Here is a 15,752-nt window from a genome sequence, read left to right as displayed (position 1 = left end):
CTGCTTTGAAGAATGCTGCTTATTGGAATTTTTGGCTCAGTGGGGAGTAAGGATAAGGATACAGAGCCAAACTCTTCTTACCTGACTTAAGAAACGAATTAACACTGCTGGGCAGGGCCAGCATTTTTTTTTTTTTAAGCTTAGACAGGGACTTATTCTGTAGCTGCCCTCAAACTCTCCTGCCTCAGCATCCTGGAGTGTTGGGCTAAGTATGAGCCACCACACTCATCAGGGTCAGTGATAGTAAAGAGCCAGGAAGCAGGTCAACAACCTGGAACACAGGAACAGAGCTGCAGTGCTCCCCTCCCCATCAGGGCTGCGGTGTTGGTGCCTCTGACTACCACACTCATCAGGGTCAGTGATAGTAAAGAGCCAGGAAGCAGGTCAACAACCTGGAACACAGGAACAGAGCTGCAGTGCTCCCCTCCCCATCAGGGCTGCGGTGTTGGTGCCTCTGACTACCACACTCATCAGGGTCAGTGATAGTAAAGAGCCAGGAAGCAGGTCAACAACCTGGAACACAGGAACAGAGCTGCAGTGCTCCCCTCCCCATCAGGGCTGCGGTGTTGGTGCCTCTGACTCATGCCTAGCAATCATGAGCTTTTGAGGGTGGAAAACCAGCCATCCTGGGTTAGCCAGCAGGTGTCATTCCTCCTCCATGGCAGCTCCTATTCAGGGTTGTTTCCGAGGTGAAGTGGGGTTCCTTTTTTTTTTTTTTTTTTTTTTTTTTGGTTTTTCGGGACAGGATTTCTCTGTGGCTTTGGAGGCTGTCCTGGAACTAGCTCTTGTAGACCAGGCTGGTCTCGAACTCACAGAGATCCGCCTGCCTCTGCCTCCCAAGTGCTGGGATTAAAGGCATGCACCACCAACGCCCGGCGAAGTGGGGTTCTTTTTAATTGGCCATAGGAAATGGGGGACTTCCCACTTAGGTCACATTTGAGCTCCCAGGTGTTTAGATTGGGATCTGTTGTTTAAGGGAACCTCAAGACTTAAGGCCTGAAAGACCTAAACCATACCCCAGGGACAGCACCCTCCTTGTTTTCAGAGTAGGTAAAGAAGGCTCTCAAAATACTTAGGATTACATAGTTGAAACTTGAGGATTAGAATCCAGGGTTCAGATCCTGTGCTCTAGCCGGGCGTTGGTGGCGCACGCCTTTAATCCCAGCACTTGGGAGGCAGAGGCAGGCGGATCTCTGTGAGTTCGAGACCAGCCTGGACTACCGAGCGAGTTCCAGGACAGCCTCCAAAGCCACAGAGAAACCCTGTCTCGAAAAACCAAAAAAAAAACCAAAAAAAAAAAAAAAAAAAAAAAAAACAGATCCTGTGCTCTGATCCAAACAATTTATTAATGAAATTAGGGCCTCACATGCTTTATTTACTACTGAGTTCTAGCTCCAAACTCTTACAATTTATAAAAAGTAACTCAGCAGAGCCTGGCACACACCGCTAGTCCTAGTCCTAGCACTAAGAGGCAGAAGCAGTTGGATCTCTGTGAGTTCAAGACCAGCCTGATCTCCACAGAGGGACCCTGTCTCAACCTCCCCTGATCTCCACCCCCAAATTCATTGCAAATACAAGTTTTAAAATTTTCATAGCGTAGAATTTTTTTTTTGGTTTTACAAGACAGGGTTTCTCTGTATTGTTTTGGAGGCTGTTGGTCCAGCCCAGCCTCAAACTCACAGAGATCTGCCTGCCTCTGCCTCCCAAGTGCTGGGATTAAAGGCGTGTGCCACCACCACCCAGCAGCGTAGAATTTTTTACATAAATGCACACATAAAGGAAACTTCAGAAATGTCTCACTTAGAGAAGGTGGCCCCTTTTTCTTTTTCACTGTCCTGTCCCCGCCATCTCAAGTGGACCAGGCTGTCTGCTAGAGCTTTGAGCAAACATTTAATTTAAATGTACACATGGGAAGCCAGGCAGTGGTGGCCTGCACCTTTAATCCCAGCACTTGGGAGGCAGAGGTAGGCAGATCTCTGAGTTCCAGGCCAGTCTGTTCTAGAACTTCTAGGACAGCTAAGGCAACAGTGAACCCTGTCTCTAAAGAACAAAAATCTCCCACATTGGTCAGCAAGAGGTCAAGCTTGTCTGATGCTTGTTGATCAAGGAGATCTGAGCCAACTCCATTCAGCACAGAACACAGCTCTTTCTCTCACTAAGGACAAGCAGGGGCTCCACTCCTTGCTATTCTCCATTCCTAACTGGACTCCAGGGGCACAGGGGGAGATCCTAAAGGACAGCACTCTCAGGGATGAGCAGGCAGTCCCAGCCAGTGTCTTGAAGTATTCAGCCTCTGGGTTAAATCAGCTTCCAGCCTGTCCCTTGAGATTCCAGGTCAAGTCCAAGGCAGGAAGTTGCAATGGAGGAGTAGTCCCAGGAGCCAGTAAGTCAGGAAGTAGCCAAGAATGCATCTTGTGACTGGAGAACAGGCTTTCCAGTTGTACAAGAGCTTCATGACACAGTTTCTGGAAGCCTCATGTCCTGGTGGGGAGTTTTTTTCAAGAAGCTTCTCAGGAGCTGCGTCTACAGATCTCAACAGTGGTTCTTGATTCTGAAGCAAGTGAGCTGAGAACCAGTACACAACAGGAGTGGAAGAGCACAAAAATCGTGTGAGAACCTAAGAAAACAAAAACAAAAATCCCATATTGATTGGAGCACCAAACATGTGGCTGGGTGAATCATGCCTGACAACTAGGAACTCACACTGGCAAAGCAAATTCAGCAAAGCTGCAGATCTGCCTGATAAAGATTTGTGTACCACCCGCCAGCAACTGGAGTTACCAGTAATCAGTCTCAGGCTAATTACCACAATAATTGGCCAACCAATACTAAAATCTCTATAGGGTCTTATTTTAGCCCACAGCCCATAATTTTAGCCTGTTGGAGGTTGGGAACCTGAGGAGGCTCTTTATCACATGGCTGGGGGCAGAGGGAAGCAGCAGTCACCTTCCCCATCTCACAGTTCTGAGCCAAATCGCCAAGAGCGCTCATCCACCTTGCAAAGTCTGAGCTTGCCTGGCACTCACTTCGAAGCTGATCCAGTCACAGATGACTATTTTGTATTTTCTCTAACCACATGGCTCAAAGAACATCACAGGTTGTCACTATATGCCTGTGAGGGGAGGACAGGTCGGCACAGTGAAGACTTCCTTGGAGACAGCCAAGAACTTAAAAATGGGACATACGATCAGACCCCTGAGGCAGAGGCAGGTGGATCTCTGTGAGTTCGAGATCAGACTGATCTACAAGAGCTAGTTCCTCCCCCAAAAACATCAAACCCCTGATCCTATACTGCCAATACCAACCCAAAACACTGGACAGGATAGTCTATTGCCTGTGCTCCACACTCTAAAAGACCATCATAGGTAATCTGTGTACTAGGGAAAGGGTCCAAGAGAACCTGTGTTCACCCCTACATCCCAGCTGAACACCAACTTCTCATAGCCTTCACACCTGTGCTTGTGCCCTCTGCTGTTTCTCTGTCTTGGAGACAGAATTTCGTGAAGTGCAAGTTGACATCAAACTCTCTCTGTGTATGAGGATGGTCTTGAATTACCTTTTGAGATAGTTCACTGAGTGGCCAGCACACAAGAGGTCCTCCTGACAGTTTCCCCAGCACAAGGATCACAGATGAACACCACCATGTCTGCTTTTTTTAGTGGGTGCTAAGCTGAGGATGCAGTCTCCTATGTGTGAGCACACACAGTTCAGCCATCTCCCCACTCCTACATGCTTCTTACATGGGAAGTTATACTCTTCAGAACCCATCTTAAATATGCTACCTTAAAGAGTCAACCACTTTTTCACATCCACAACAAATACACTCACTGATTGTGTGTGTGGTCAGTTCTCTTCTATCATGTGGATGCTAAGGACTGAACTCAGGTCAGTTATGCCTGACAACAAGTGCCTGTACCTTTATTTGTGTGCTGCGAATTGAATGCGGAGCTCTCAGATGGCAGGCAAGTGCTCTACTCTCAGTACATATGTAGTACTTTATTTTATCTGACCACTTAATTGGATTTTCTTTCTTTGGGGGGGGGCTTTTCTTTTTTTTTGGGTTTTCTGAGACAGGGTTTCTCTGGCTTTGGAGCCTGTCCTGGAACTAGCTCTTGTAGACCAGGCTGGTCTCGAACTCACAGAGATCCACCTGCCTCTGCCTCCCAAGTGCTGGGATTAAAGGTGTGCGGCATTTTATCTTACTTACATCCCATCCTCAGAGTTCTAATTTAGATTCTGAAACAAAGACAGACCCAGGTTTGTGTCTGTCTGGCTATGTGTAGCCTATGCAGATCTGAAAATTGCTTTGTAGTCCAGACTGACTTCAATTTGAAAGCATCCTGCCTCCTCCTCCTCAGTGCCTGACCACACCTGACTGTATACAGTTGTTGACTACATTAGGCATGGGCCATCGACTGAGGGAGTTACTGTGTTCCGGTTGTGAGGTTTTGCCGGCATTCACAGTCAATCCCAGGAGAAACCCACCTCACCTGAACATGCATGAACAGACCTCCAGAGAGCAGCAGCACTGCAGCATGGACCAGGTATACAAACACCTTTGGACTGAGGAAGCCAGGATGGGACTTCTCTAGGGCCTTACTGTCCTTGCTTCTTCGTAGTCCAAGTGTAAGGCAGAGCCAAGGGTGGGCGGTCACATATGTCCAGGTTGCCCACACAACCAGTACAGCCACTGGTGTAGCTAGTAGAAAATTGGGCACCTGCTTGAGCTCATAGTAGCGCAGAAAGCCAACATTCCAGTAGACATCCTGGATATACTTGTATACTAGAGGAAGACCCCAGGAGCACCATGGGGGCTCATTTCCCCCTGTAATCCGGTAGCCTTTATCTACAGCTAACCTTACCAAAGGCTCTGGAATGGAGTGGGCAGAGCCTGGCAAACAGAACTGGGTGTAGGCATAATACTGAAAGAGAGCAAAGGGAAGGCTGACAATGAGCACTGACAAGCAGAGAGAGGCCATCAGCTTCATGAGGGGCTTCAAGGGGTTCAGCTCCTCAAGAGAAGAGAAAAAGCCTCTGCACTGAGAGTGTAGGAGGAAGCCGACACTGACCAGCCCATTGGAGCGCACCCCAGTGGCAAGAGCAAAGAGCAACCCACTTGCCCAGCTCCGGCCCCTCTCCAGCTGCCCCATGGCACTGAATGTCAGGAAGGCAAACAAAGCTTCTGAGTAACCAGCTGCCAAGAAAACATTGGCAGGGCTGAGGCAGAAGAGCATGGCTGCATAAAAGGCCTGGCGGGGACAATGCAAAACCAGACAACCCAAGTCATGCAGTGTGACTGCAGTCAACGCGGAGAACAGGAAGTTGAGAAGTGCCACTGAGATCAGCAGGCGACTGCGCAGGCTCAGGAGGCCCTGCAAAGGTCTCAGCAGCTCAGTTCCCACCAGCAGGGCCAACGGGAAGCCAGGGAAGAAGGCAAAGTTGTGCTCATAAAGGTAGCCGTGCTCAGCGATAAACAGGAAGTGCTCTGCATCCCATCTAGACAGACCACCCAGGAGACCTTCCACAAGCTGGTCCACAGAGCCTGAGGAGGCCAGGCGGGGAGGAGAAAAGGCATCCGCATGGTGATCTGGGATGATGGCATTGAAGAGTGCCTGTGGGATGAAGGAGAACCAGGATGTTGGTGAGTAATGGAAGAAAAGAATTCCCACTTAATAAAATGGGAGAAACAGACTTGATATGGTGTGTGTGTGTGTGTGTGCTCGCGCGTGTGCGCGCACATGCATAAGGAGAATCAATGCTAACTAGTTAACTTTAGCATAGAGGTCAGCCAAGCAGGAGATGCCTGCGTCTACAAATGAAAGCAAGATCAGGATTCACATAAATTGGAGCTGGCAGTAGGGATGGTATTCCCAGGTGTGAGACTGAAGAAGACTGCCTGGGGAGGAAGTAGAGGTACAGAAGAGATCTAAAGACAGGGCCATTAATGATGAAGAGTCCTCCTGGCAAGGAGGTAATGATCCAGCATGGAGAAAAAGCAGGAAGCCAGACATGCTGGCATAAGCCTTGGATCTCTGAACTCAGGAGCCAGAGGCAAGCAAGTATCTGTGGGTTCCAGGCCAGCCTGATATACACAGTGAGTTCCAGGCACACAAGCAGACCAGTGAATGATGAGTGAGCTGTGGGAACCCAGGGGAGAACAGTGTCTTAGAACCAGGAGAAAACCAGGATTGAGAAAGGGTTGAGTGCTGCTGACAGGACCCAAGTAAGACAGCAACTGCAAACCTGTCACAGACTTCAACAATGTAATGGCCACTGGTGACAGTAGAGCTACTTCAGCAGAATGGAGGTGAGAAGCCACCTAGCTAACAGAAAAAGGGAGATGGTGCATGTAGTGATTGTAAGGAGTTTTGCTGAAAGATGAGGGGAGAAATGTGGTAGTAGGTAGAGCAATGTAAAGTACAAAGACAGAGTCTCATGTATGTGAATGGGGCTCAAAGTTGAAACAGAGCTGAGAAAGACCTTGAATTTCATCTCTCTGGCCCTGCATGTCCCAAAGCTTGTTATGTGTGTCACCATGCCTGGTGTGGGGGGGGGGTGTGGGGGTGGGAGGAGGGGATGAGAGATAAATTTTTGCACATTACTGGAATGAGCCAATGAAAAGAAACCACTGAATAGGGATACTGGAAGGAACTCTGGGCAGGTAACAGGGCAGCCAGTGCCTGCTGAACAGATGGAAGAGCAGAGATGGTTTATCACACAATCAGTAACGAAGCCACAAAAACACATGTAGGTAGCCTAATTGCCCTGAGACTTTATCCCGGAATTTGAATTCTTACTTGAAAGTATGAGGGGAAAGTTCTTATGCATTTTTTTTTTTTTGGTTTTTTGAGACAGGGTTTCTCTGTATTGTTTTGGAGGCTGTCCTGGAACTCACTCTGTGGGCTGGCCTCGAACTCCCAGAGATGCGCCTGCCCCTGCCTCCCGAGTGCTGGTATTAAAGGCGTGCGCCACCAACTCCTGGCTTTCTTATGGATTTGTAAAGAGACTGCCCTGTTAAGAGGCCCTGCTGCTCTTGCAGAGGACCTGGGTTTTATTCCTAGCACCCATATGATGGCCCACAACAGTCCATAACTCTAGTTCCAGAGGTTTGATGCCCTCCTTGGGCATTGTATGCATTTGGTATTCATGCTTGCACACAAGCAAAACACTCATACACATAAAATAATAAAACAAAGATTAAATTGTGAAAAGAGAAAAACGAATAAAATTTAAACAATAGTGACAATCCCCAGGTCTTTCCCTTAGTTACTTAAAATGGACTGAACAGAGCCTGGACATTAGATTAAAAAATATATTATGTTTTTATTTATTTTATGTACGGGGATGTGTATACGCCATGTCATGTGTGCAGAGGACAGCTTGCGGGAGTTGGTTCACCACACGGGTCACCGGGACTAAAGTCAGGTTATCAGGTTTGGAGGCATGTGACTACTCTCTGAGCCATCCTGTAAGCCCTGGGTATTAGAATCTTAAATTTTTCATTTTTATACGTATGTGTGTGTGTGTGCGCGCGCGCGCGTGCATGTGGACATGTATGCGCTCTAGAATATAAAATCCAGAGCCTCGTGCCAGGACAGCCTCCAAAGCCACAGAGAAACCCTGTCTCGAAAAACCAAAAAAAAAAAAAAATCCAGAGCCTCACACAAGCACAAATTCTACCATTGAGCTACATCTCCATGCAATGCTACATTTTTTAAAAAAAAGTCCCCAGGGGCTGGAGAGATGGCTCAGAGGTTAAGAGCACTGACTGCTCTTCCAGAGGTCCTGAGTTCAATTCCCAGCAACCACATGGTGACTCACAACCATCTGTAATGAGATCTGGCGCCCGCTTCTGACCTGCAGGGATACTTGCAGACAGAACACTGTATACATAATAAATAAATCTTTAAAAAAATTTTTAAAAAATTTTAAAAAGTCCCCAGGTAACAGTGATATGCAAAAAACATTTAAGAGAACAGGAGGGTGAGTGGGCTATACTAATGACTCATTTGGTCTTGCATTTAAAAAACAACAACAACAACAACACTAGTTAATATCCTTGCATGTTTCTTTTTTAAATGGGTATGAAGGACACAGATCACTGGGTATGAAGGACGCAGATCACTATATTCACCAAGATGAGACTTGTGTCTTATGAATAAAACAGGGATAATGGAAGAAGAGCGTTGCATGTATGCATAGGGGTTTTCACCACAAAGGAATAGATTTGGCTTGGGAAGAGGAAGCTGAAGGCTGGGGGGCAAAAACCAGAGCAACACGGTAGGCTCCATGGATTACAAAGCCAGAGAACCTGACAGAATCAGGTCTGAGGAATGAGCTGTAGAGACAGGAGATAGTGGCCAGAGAATGAGGTGTACAAACAGGCCCTCTGGCAGGGGTTGGCTATGGCGCACCACTATGGAGTGGTGAAGACAAGGTCCCTGGAAGGAAGTGGGATGATGACATGAGGATCGGGTGCTGAACATATCATCTGATTAATAATGAAACCACGGTCGTCAACAGAAGCAGTTACCAGTAAGAGCAACAGTGAACCAGGAGTTAAAATCTTCTAAGAATAACTGTCATTGACAGAGACAGCAACAGTGGAGGTAGCTAGGGATATAATCTGATAGCATAAGGAAGAGAGAGTGAAATCCAATTTATTGTTATACGTCTTTCTGCCTCACTAGGTCGTCAGTTACTTGAAGGAAAACATGACCTTCCACTTACAATTTAGCACAGTTTTGGGAATAGGTACTTGCTATAATTTCGGTGGCTGAGCTTCAGGGATTTGAGGAAATACACTGTTTCCAAAATCACACTGAACGAGAACACAGCTGTCCTGGCTCCTGACCCTAGATGCTGACTTGCTGCACTGCTCCTTTGGCTCTGCCAGGAATTCAGCTGATGCTGGTTCAGAGCCATCACTGAGTCAGGCTCCCCAGCCTAGCAACAAGAGCACAGCTCACTTAGAGGCTCGCTCTCTTTCCCATCAGTCTCTGTCTCTGTGTCTGTCTGTCTCTCTGTCTCTGTCTCTCTCTCCTGGCTGTCCAGGAACTCACTCAGTACACAAGGCTGGCCTCGAACTCACAAAGATCTGCTGAGTGCTGGGGTCAAAGGTGCCTACAGCTGCCTGGCTCTAGTCAGTTTCTTTATCAGGCCACTGTAAACAGTGAAAAGAAAAGGGATGGGGTAACAGTCACAGGCAACAGCACTGGCCTCCATGTTAATGGCACTTTCATCCTCAAAGCCAGCAGGAAGTGCTTCATTTAATGGGTGAGGGACGATTCAGAGGAAAGAAAAGGTTTCTACAAAGGAAGCAGCTAGGAGCCCTAGACGCGGGTGATATAGAAACATACATCATTATATCAATACAGCAACTCTAGGATATTGACCTATGTTCACTCATGATCACAAACTCAGGACAACCAAGTGTAAAGCACTAAGCTAGGCACCACGTATTTCATATATGTGTGATTTTGATTAAAACAGCTATCAAGGCAGCCTGGGGGAAAGGAGTGGCAAAAGGGCAAACACACTGAGAACCACCCGAGTGGCTAAGACAAGGGGAATCATTCCTGATGAATACTCACAGATGGTCTCAGAGCTCTACAAGTACCTCCTCTCTCCCTAGTCAACTAACAGTACTCAGGCTCCAAGGAAGGGAACCCTGGCAATACTTTGAGCTGTCAAGCGCAGCTTCAAAGTATCTCTGTTGGTGAAACCATCAGAAAACTAAGGTCTGTAAGAAAAACTCCAATTAGAGTAGGGAGTTAGGGAGCCTGAGGTCCAGCTCTGGCCCTTTATCTTGCTACATAGTTTTAGACAAATCCTTTAACCTGTCTGTGCCTCTGCTGCTTCTGCTTCATGTGTAAGACACAAAATCAAAACCACCACCAAGGCTCTTGCCCACTTTTCAGCTGCCAGGTAGAACCACACGACAAGGCACCCCACAGGGAGTGGAGAGATGAGGACCATTTGTCCTCCATTCGAGCTCAGTCACACAGCAACAGCATGTCCACGGAGAGGACCAGAGACTGACCTGTAGCATTAGAGTTAGGACGCGGCAGCTCACTGCAAATCTCAGCACCTCCTTCTGGGATGGGTTCGAGGGCCACATCCTCTCACCAGGTCTGAGCTTCCTAAATTCTAACACACAAGGAAGAAAATGTCACACGTGGGCCAAGAGAAAAGCACTAACATTTTCTTCACAGGAGCCACCCCCATCAGCATCTCATGGCAAATGGAATCATCTGACTTTGCAGAGGGAAGGCTATCTCAGAAGGCAGATGGACCACTGGGTGTCACTGTGTACTCTAGTCAGGAAAGTTCTACACTCAGATGAGCAGGAAGCTGGAAAGCTAAGCTCACAGAAGTTTTTAAAGCCCGTTGAATACTTTTATGTAGGAGTCAAAGACCTGGGTTCAAGTCCCAGATCTGTTACTTGCAAGTTCTCATTTAGTTCCTGAGACTCCTCCTTCTTATATGTAAAATGGGGTAAGACTACCCCCTCCCACCCCATCTCACAAATTTGTCATCATGGTAAAACAGACTAAACTAAAAAGCACTACACAAATCAATGTTGTGGCTGCTATTATTTGGCACGTACCCTTTCCCTCTTGCCCAGAATAATAAACTAATTCCCAAACCAGAGTCCCCAAAATGGGACACAGAACCATACTAGAAGCCCGTAATAACTACACATGCCAGTTTAGCTCTCTGATGTGTGTTCAGCTGGTCGGTTAAATTAAGTGGAGAAGGAAAAGAAAACCACTGCTCAGCAGGACTTCGGCCAGCTTCCATTGCTAAAACAAACTTAAGAGCAAAGACAGAGTTTACCACAGGGAAGGAGTAAACGACTAAATGCTATTTCCCATCTCCACAGGAGTGGCAACAATGTACAAAAAACCCAAAGCCATTCTGAGGCACAGAATGCACCTCAAGGCGTTTTTGGGTCTCTCTCTCTCTCTCTCTGTCTCTCTGTCTCTCTCTCTCCCCCCTCCCCTTTCCCCTCCTACTATGACGAAAAAGAGGTACTCCTACAAGTTGGTCTCTGACTTCATGACACACATGTAGTCACACACACATACACACAAAGTAACAATTAAAACAAAGTAGCCACACACATATAAACAAACACATGCACACAAAGTAACAATTAAAACAAACAAGCTGGGTGGTGGTGGCGCATGTCTTTAATCCTAGCACTGGGAAGGCAGAGGCAGGCGGATATCTGAGAGTTCGAGGTCAGCCTGGTCTACAAAGCTACACAGAAAAAACTCTTAACTCAAAAAAATCCGAAAAACAAACAACAAAACAAATGGCAAAGTCACAGAAAACACGGGAGAAAACAAAATTCTCGACCAAGGGAACTGGCTAACAGCGACAGTACTTCTTCCTTGGCACAAGGGGGCACTTACTGCTCACTTCATCACCAAGAGGCCAGGAGAAAACGAGGGCCCCTCATAGCTCCCAACTCCACATCGGTTTACCCATGAATGTTGAGTTTAAAGTTAAGCTTCTGAACACTCCCGGGAAGGAGTATTTCCTGACTACACACGGTATCTCCAACAGTGGATTCACTAAACCCAGAAACACGCACACCCATCTCCTCTGTCCTAGAAGGATTTCATCCCTCGCCCTCCCCCGCCTCCCCCCTGCCCCGGCCTCCCACCTGCGCGCACAAAGTAGAACAGAAAAGTATTGAATCCACTTCTGTATCTTGATCAGACTCGCATTCTCTTCCTCTTTCAAACTATGGCCCCAGTGGCCACAGGAGATACAACCCTGGCTTAATTTGCAGTTAAACTAAGTAAAAATCAACACAATTATTCCCCTAGCTATTTGCCAACTTCCCTTTGAAAGAAAACCCGACACTTAACTGGCAGGACGCTTAGAACCAACCAGTTTCATTCTTTAATTTTCCCGTGAGATAGGATCTGGAGATCTCATTAGACACGGGGAGGCGGTATAATTACCATCGCCATTTTACGGATGTGAAAACTGAGGCTCACTGGGCCAAGTGACACGCCCACTACTTAAAGTGCCTCATGCTCTGCTTTCTAAAACCTTATGCCCAAAGTCATGGGCTCGTTCTGCCAGAAACACAAAGGGTTTGCATTCCTTTCCAGCCAGGGCAACCCAGGTCTCCACCACCTAGCCCAGCACTTCCTCCAGCGACAGCACGTGTTGTTGCTGGAAGCTTAGGGTGACGGGCCCCATCTGGGAAAGCCTGTTCAACTTGAGTCCTGGACTCTCCTCAGTGGGATGATGCGCTCTGACCCAAGTGCTCAGGGCCAGAAGCCTCGCAGGGCCAACGGCCTCCTCCTGCTAAGCTCCGCGGTGACGGGAGCCCGTTCTTTTCGGACACAGCTCCTATCCAGGACGGGGTACTGACCCTCACCCCAAGGGAGCCACGGCCCAGGACTTCGTCCCGAGGGAACCGCAGGGCCGGGCCAGGCAATAGGGCCGGAAGCAGACGAGGGCCGGAGGCCGCAGAGGAAGAGGCGGCGCCGGGGGCCGCTATGGCGGAGGGGCGGGGCTCCTCGCTTCTCCACGGCCTCCGCCTAATTTCTCTCGGCTTCCGTTTGACAGCTTCCCTCCCCGGAGAACTCCCGAGCTCCAGGGCTGGCGCCGGGTCCTCCGCACCCGAGCGTCCAGACCACCCCCGCGGAGCTCCGACCTCAGCACCTCCATCCGGGTCCCGAGCGTCCCGCGCTTGCGCGCTGACTCCGCCGACGGCAGCCCCGCCCAGCTCCTGCCCGGACTCGGAGCGCCCCGCCTCCTTCCTCGGCGGCCATGTTGACCCCTGCTGGGGCGGGGGCCGAGTCTGTGCGTCGCACCTTCCCGGCGTGGTGACACCTGAGGAGTGTGTCTCTCGCTCGCTGTCAGTTTGTGCGCGGGCGCTGCGCTCTCGGTCGGCGCTCCCCAGTCCCATCCCGCAAGCGGCCTCGGACTTCCCGCAGTGGGCCGAGGCTGGACCGGGCACTACCCCAGGCCTCTTCCCTGCAGCCAGAGCCGGGCGTTCTCGCCTGTCCCTCTCTCTCACCAGCCCAGCACAGGGCCTGGCACACGATAGACAATATGAATGGGCAAAAGAAAGCCCTTTTGGGGGTTTCAAGCAGCGGTACCCCGCGCCTGGGTGCGAAGAAAGTGGGGGATCCCCTGGCTTTCCCTTCCTCTGGCTGTGGAGGTTCTCAGTCCCACCTCAGGTGGCCGTATAGGACGAGGAAGAAACCTCAGAGAACACCCCCGAGGACTCCTCCCTCAAGCAGTTTCTGTCGTAGGAAGTGGCGCCAAAAGCAGAAAAAAAAGGAAGCTAATTCAACAAAACCATCTGTTGGGGAGGGCGGCCAGTTGGTACCCCTGTAACGGAAACTGTTAGAACGACTTTGCACCCTCCCTAAAGGAAACAGATAATAAATCCTTCTCCGTTGGATTTCTTGTTTCTCAGGATTCCAAAGCCGCCTGTGGTTTCAGTTATCTGTCCTCTCAACGTAGCTTGGGTCTGGGTTAACCTCTGGCCACAACCCTGGCCGAGGGAGGGGTTTATCTTCTGCAACAGCCACTGATGTGGGTGGGAACAAAGAGATGGTCGCTATCTCTCCAAGCAAAGAAAACTTGCCCACATCAGTTTGGTGGGCACCAGGAGCCATATCGTTTCAGGCCCTGGAACTTAAAACTGTCTGCTGGATATTTGTGTTTAAGGTGGATAAAGTATAAGGCACATTTTAGTTGTTGGTAAAGAGAAAAAAGGAGTTTACAAAGTCATTCCCATGTTTTTCAGTGTGTAGAAACCACGCAATTGTTGCTAGCCGAGTGAGTGAAATGGCAACGCCTCTTTGGGCACACTTGTGACTTGTGAGTAGGGCACAAGGTTGTGACTTGAATCTCTAGAGGCTCTGCAGCACTCTGTCTTTTAAAGACAAAATGGAGAAATGAACTGTCCTTGCTTTGTGAATTCACAGGGGGCAATGCTCAAGGTTCTGTCTATTCACATCGAATTCCCTCAGAATCTACTTGTCAAAAACGCAGGGGCCCTCTTGTGAGAAATGAGAGTGTCTGCTGAAACACCCTTTGGAGGGAGAACTTTGTCTACTCTTCAGTTGCACTTGGCGGCAATGTCTTCCTTCCTTCCTTCCTTCCTTCCTTCCTTCCTTCCTTCCTTCCTTCCTTCCTTCCTTCCTTCCCAGCTACCCAACCCCCTCCTCTTCTGCTCTGTTTCCCGTTTCATTTTCTGGCTTCTACTCCTACAGGAAAACGAGGAAGCTGCATCTTAAGCTCTCAAAGCCCTGCCAGTCAGGCTTTTTAGACTGGAAGGTGGCAGGATGGGATGGGAGCCGGCACTGGGGCTCCAAGGCTGGGAGGTAAAAGAGGCAGTACTCTGCAGTTTGCCCCCACAGTCTGCAGTTAAAACGGAGCCTGCAGCAACACAGCCAGCCGAGCCACTAGAAAGAGAGAAGGCAAGGGAGACAGCCAGCCATGTCCCAGGGCTCCAGAAAGACCACATTTCCCACCTTGCATTTAAAAGGAAATACTCCAGGGAACAGTTTCACAATACAGATTCCTAATCAATGCAAGCAATGTGCCGTGATTTCTACAATCCTAAAATTCAAGAGGATGACATCATTTTTGTTCTTTGAACTTGTCTGCCTATGCATTTTTTGCTCGAAACATCACATCAGACCACCCTTTGGCTTCATGGACAAATTATGTCCATCCTCATCTGTCACCCTGTTCTGTCACTTGTCTGTTTCAGCACCGTCTGCTTTATCCTGTCTGTGTCATTTCAGTACCTGTTTTCCTCTTTTGGAATATTAACTTCTGAAATACAATGGAAGACCAGGAAATCTTTCACCCAAGTATTAGAACACCTGGAAAGGCAGCGTGAGCAGGGAGTGTAAATCAGTAACAGAGTTCTTGTCCTAGATTCAATTAATCCTTAGTGCTACAAAAACAGCAGCAAAACCTCACAGTGCCTTGCATGTTTTGTGATTGGGGAACAAATCGATTTAACTTTATGCCATATTTTGAACATAAGGAAATCAAGGTTCACTAAAGGAATTGCCCAAGGTTACATGTGTTTTGAATTTAGGTCCCAGTTTTCCAAGTTGGCTCTGTTAATATAATTGAGCAGCCAGGCAGTAGTGGCACACACGTTTTATCCCAGCACTTGGGAGGCAGAGGCAGGCCTGGTGTACAAAGTGAGTTCCAGGTCAACCAGGGCGGTTGCACAGAGAAACCCTGTCTTGAAAGAAAAAGGTATTATTATTGAGACAGAGTCTTGCTATGTAGCCTAGCTTGGCCTCAAACTCATTATCCTTTCTACTTCAGCCTCCTGAGGGCTGAGATTACTTATATGTGTGAGGCACCATGCCCAGTTACTTCATGTAGTAATTGTTCCCAAGTTTAAACGTTTTATCTCTTCCTGGCTAGGAGTCTCTAGGAACTGCACTTAGTATCCTGTAAAAGGCGCATCAAGTCCTAATAGTACCTACCTTCTCTTTCTTCCAGTGGGACCACACCAGGCCACTGGCAATGAGGAAGCGCCACCAAGGAAGATGTGTTCAGAAACCACTGGCCCTCAAGTGATTTACGAGTGATTAGCATAAAGTACTCTTTGGGGCTGTTCTAACCACATGTCCAAAGAACGGTTTTCCCACCGAGTACGTAGACACCAGGCTCCCCTCCCTGAAGCACTCTGACAATTCATTGCTCCTCGTAGCTTCCTTGCCTTGTCTGCCTCCACACCT

At 48.5% G+C, this 15,752-nt stretch overlaps 1 protein-coding gene across 10 annotated transcripts; it reads right to left on the bottom strand.

The window, feature by feature from the left end:
* Positions 1-1,327: 1,327 nt before the first annotated feature.
* Positions 1,328-12,961, bottom strand: Pigv (phosphatidylinositol glycan anchor biosynthesis class V). Of its 10 annotated transcripts, none has more exons than XM_021232701.2 (4): positions 12,843-12,961; positions 10,043-10,149; positions 4,491-5,612; positions 1,328-2,617 (listed from the first exon to the last, which is right to left on the bottom strand). In XM_021232701.2, the coding sequence occupies exons 2-4, from the start codon at positions 10,118-10,120 to the stop codon at positions 2,336-2,338; spliced, it is 1,482 nt and encodes a 493-aa protein (XP_021088360.1). In that variant the 5' UTR covers positions 10,121-10,149; positions 12,843-12,961; the 3' UTR covers positions 1,328-2,335. The 10 variants fall into 10 exon arrangements, with proteins under 10 accessions (XP_021088360.1, XP_021088361.1, XP_005079622.1 ...); XM_021232702.2 differs by lacking the exon at positions 12,843-12,961 and adding an exon at positions 12,683-12,803; XM_005079565.4 differs by lacking the exon at positions 12,843-12,961 and adding an exon at positions 12,404-12,536.
* Positions 12,962-15,752: the final 2,791 nt, after the last annotated feature.

The sequence above is a fragment of the Mesocricetus auratus genome, unplaced genomic scaffold (assembly GCF_017639785.1).
Source record: "Mesocricetus auratus isolate SY011 unplaced genomic scaffold, BCM_Maur_2.0 Super-Scaffold_100014, whole genome shotgun sequence".
In the NCBI taxonomy this organism is placed as follows: domain Eukaryota; kingdom Metazoa; phylum Chordata; class Mammalia; order Rodentia; family Cricetidae; genus Mesocricetus; species Mesocricetus auratus.
Note: the sequence above shows the minus strand (reverse complement) of the source record. Positions and strands in the feature narration are given on the sequence as shown.

Excerpts from the sequence above, each read along its gene's own strand:
- Pigv (XM_021232701.2), bottom strand. The coding sequence starts at position 10,120 with ATGTGGCCCTCGAACCCATCCCAGAAGGAGGTGCTGAGATTTGCAGTG. Across the intron at positions 5,613-10,042 it reads TCCTAACTCTAATGCTACAG|GCACTCTTCAATGCCATCAT; the intron begins GTCAGTCTCTGG and ends TTCATCCCACAG. Across the intron at positions 2,618-4,490 it reads GTCTGTTCATGCATGTTCAG|GTTCTCACACGATTTTTGTG; the intron begins GTGAGGTGGGTT and ends TTGTTTTCTTAG.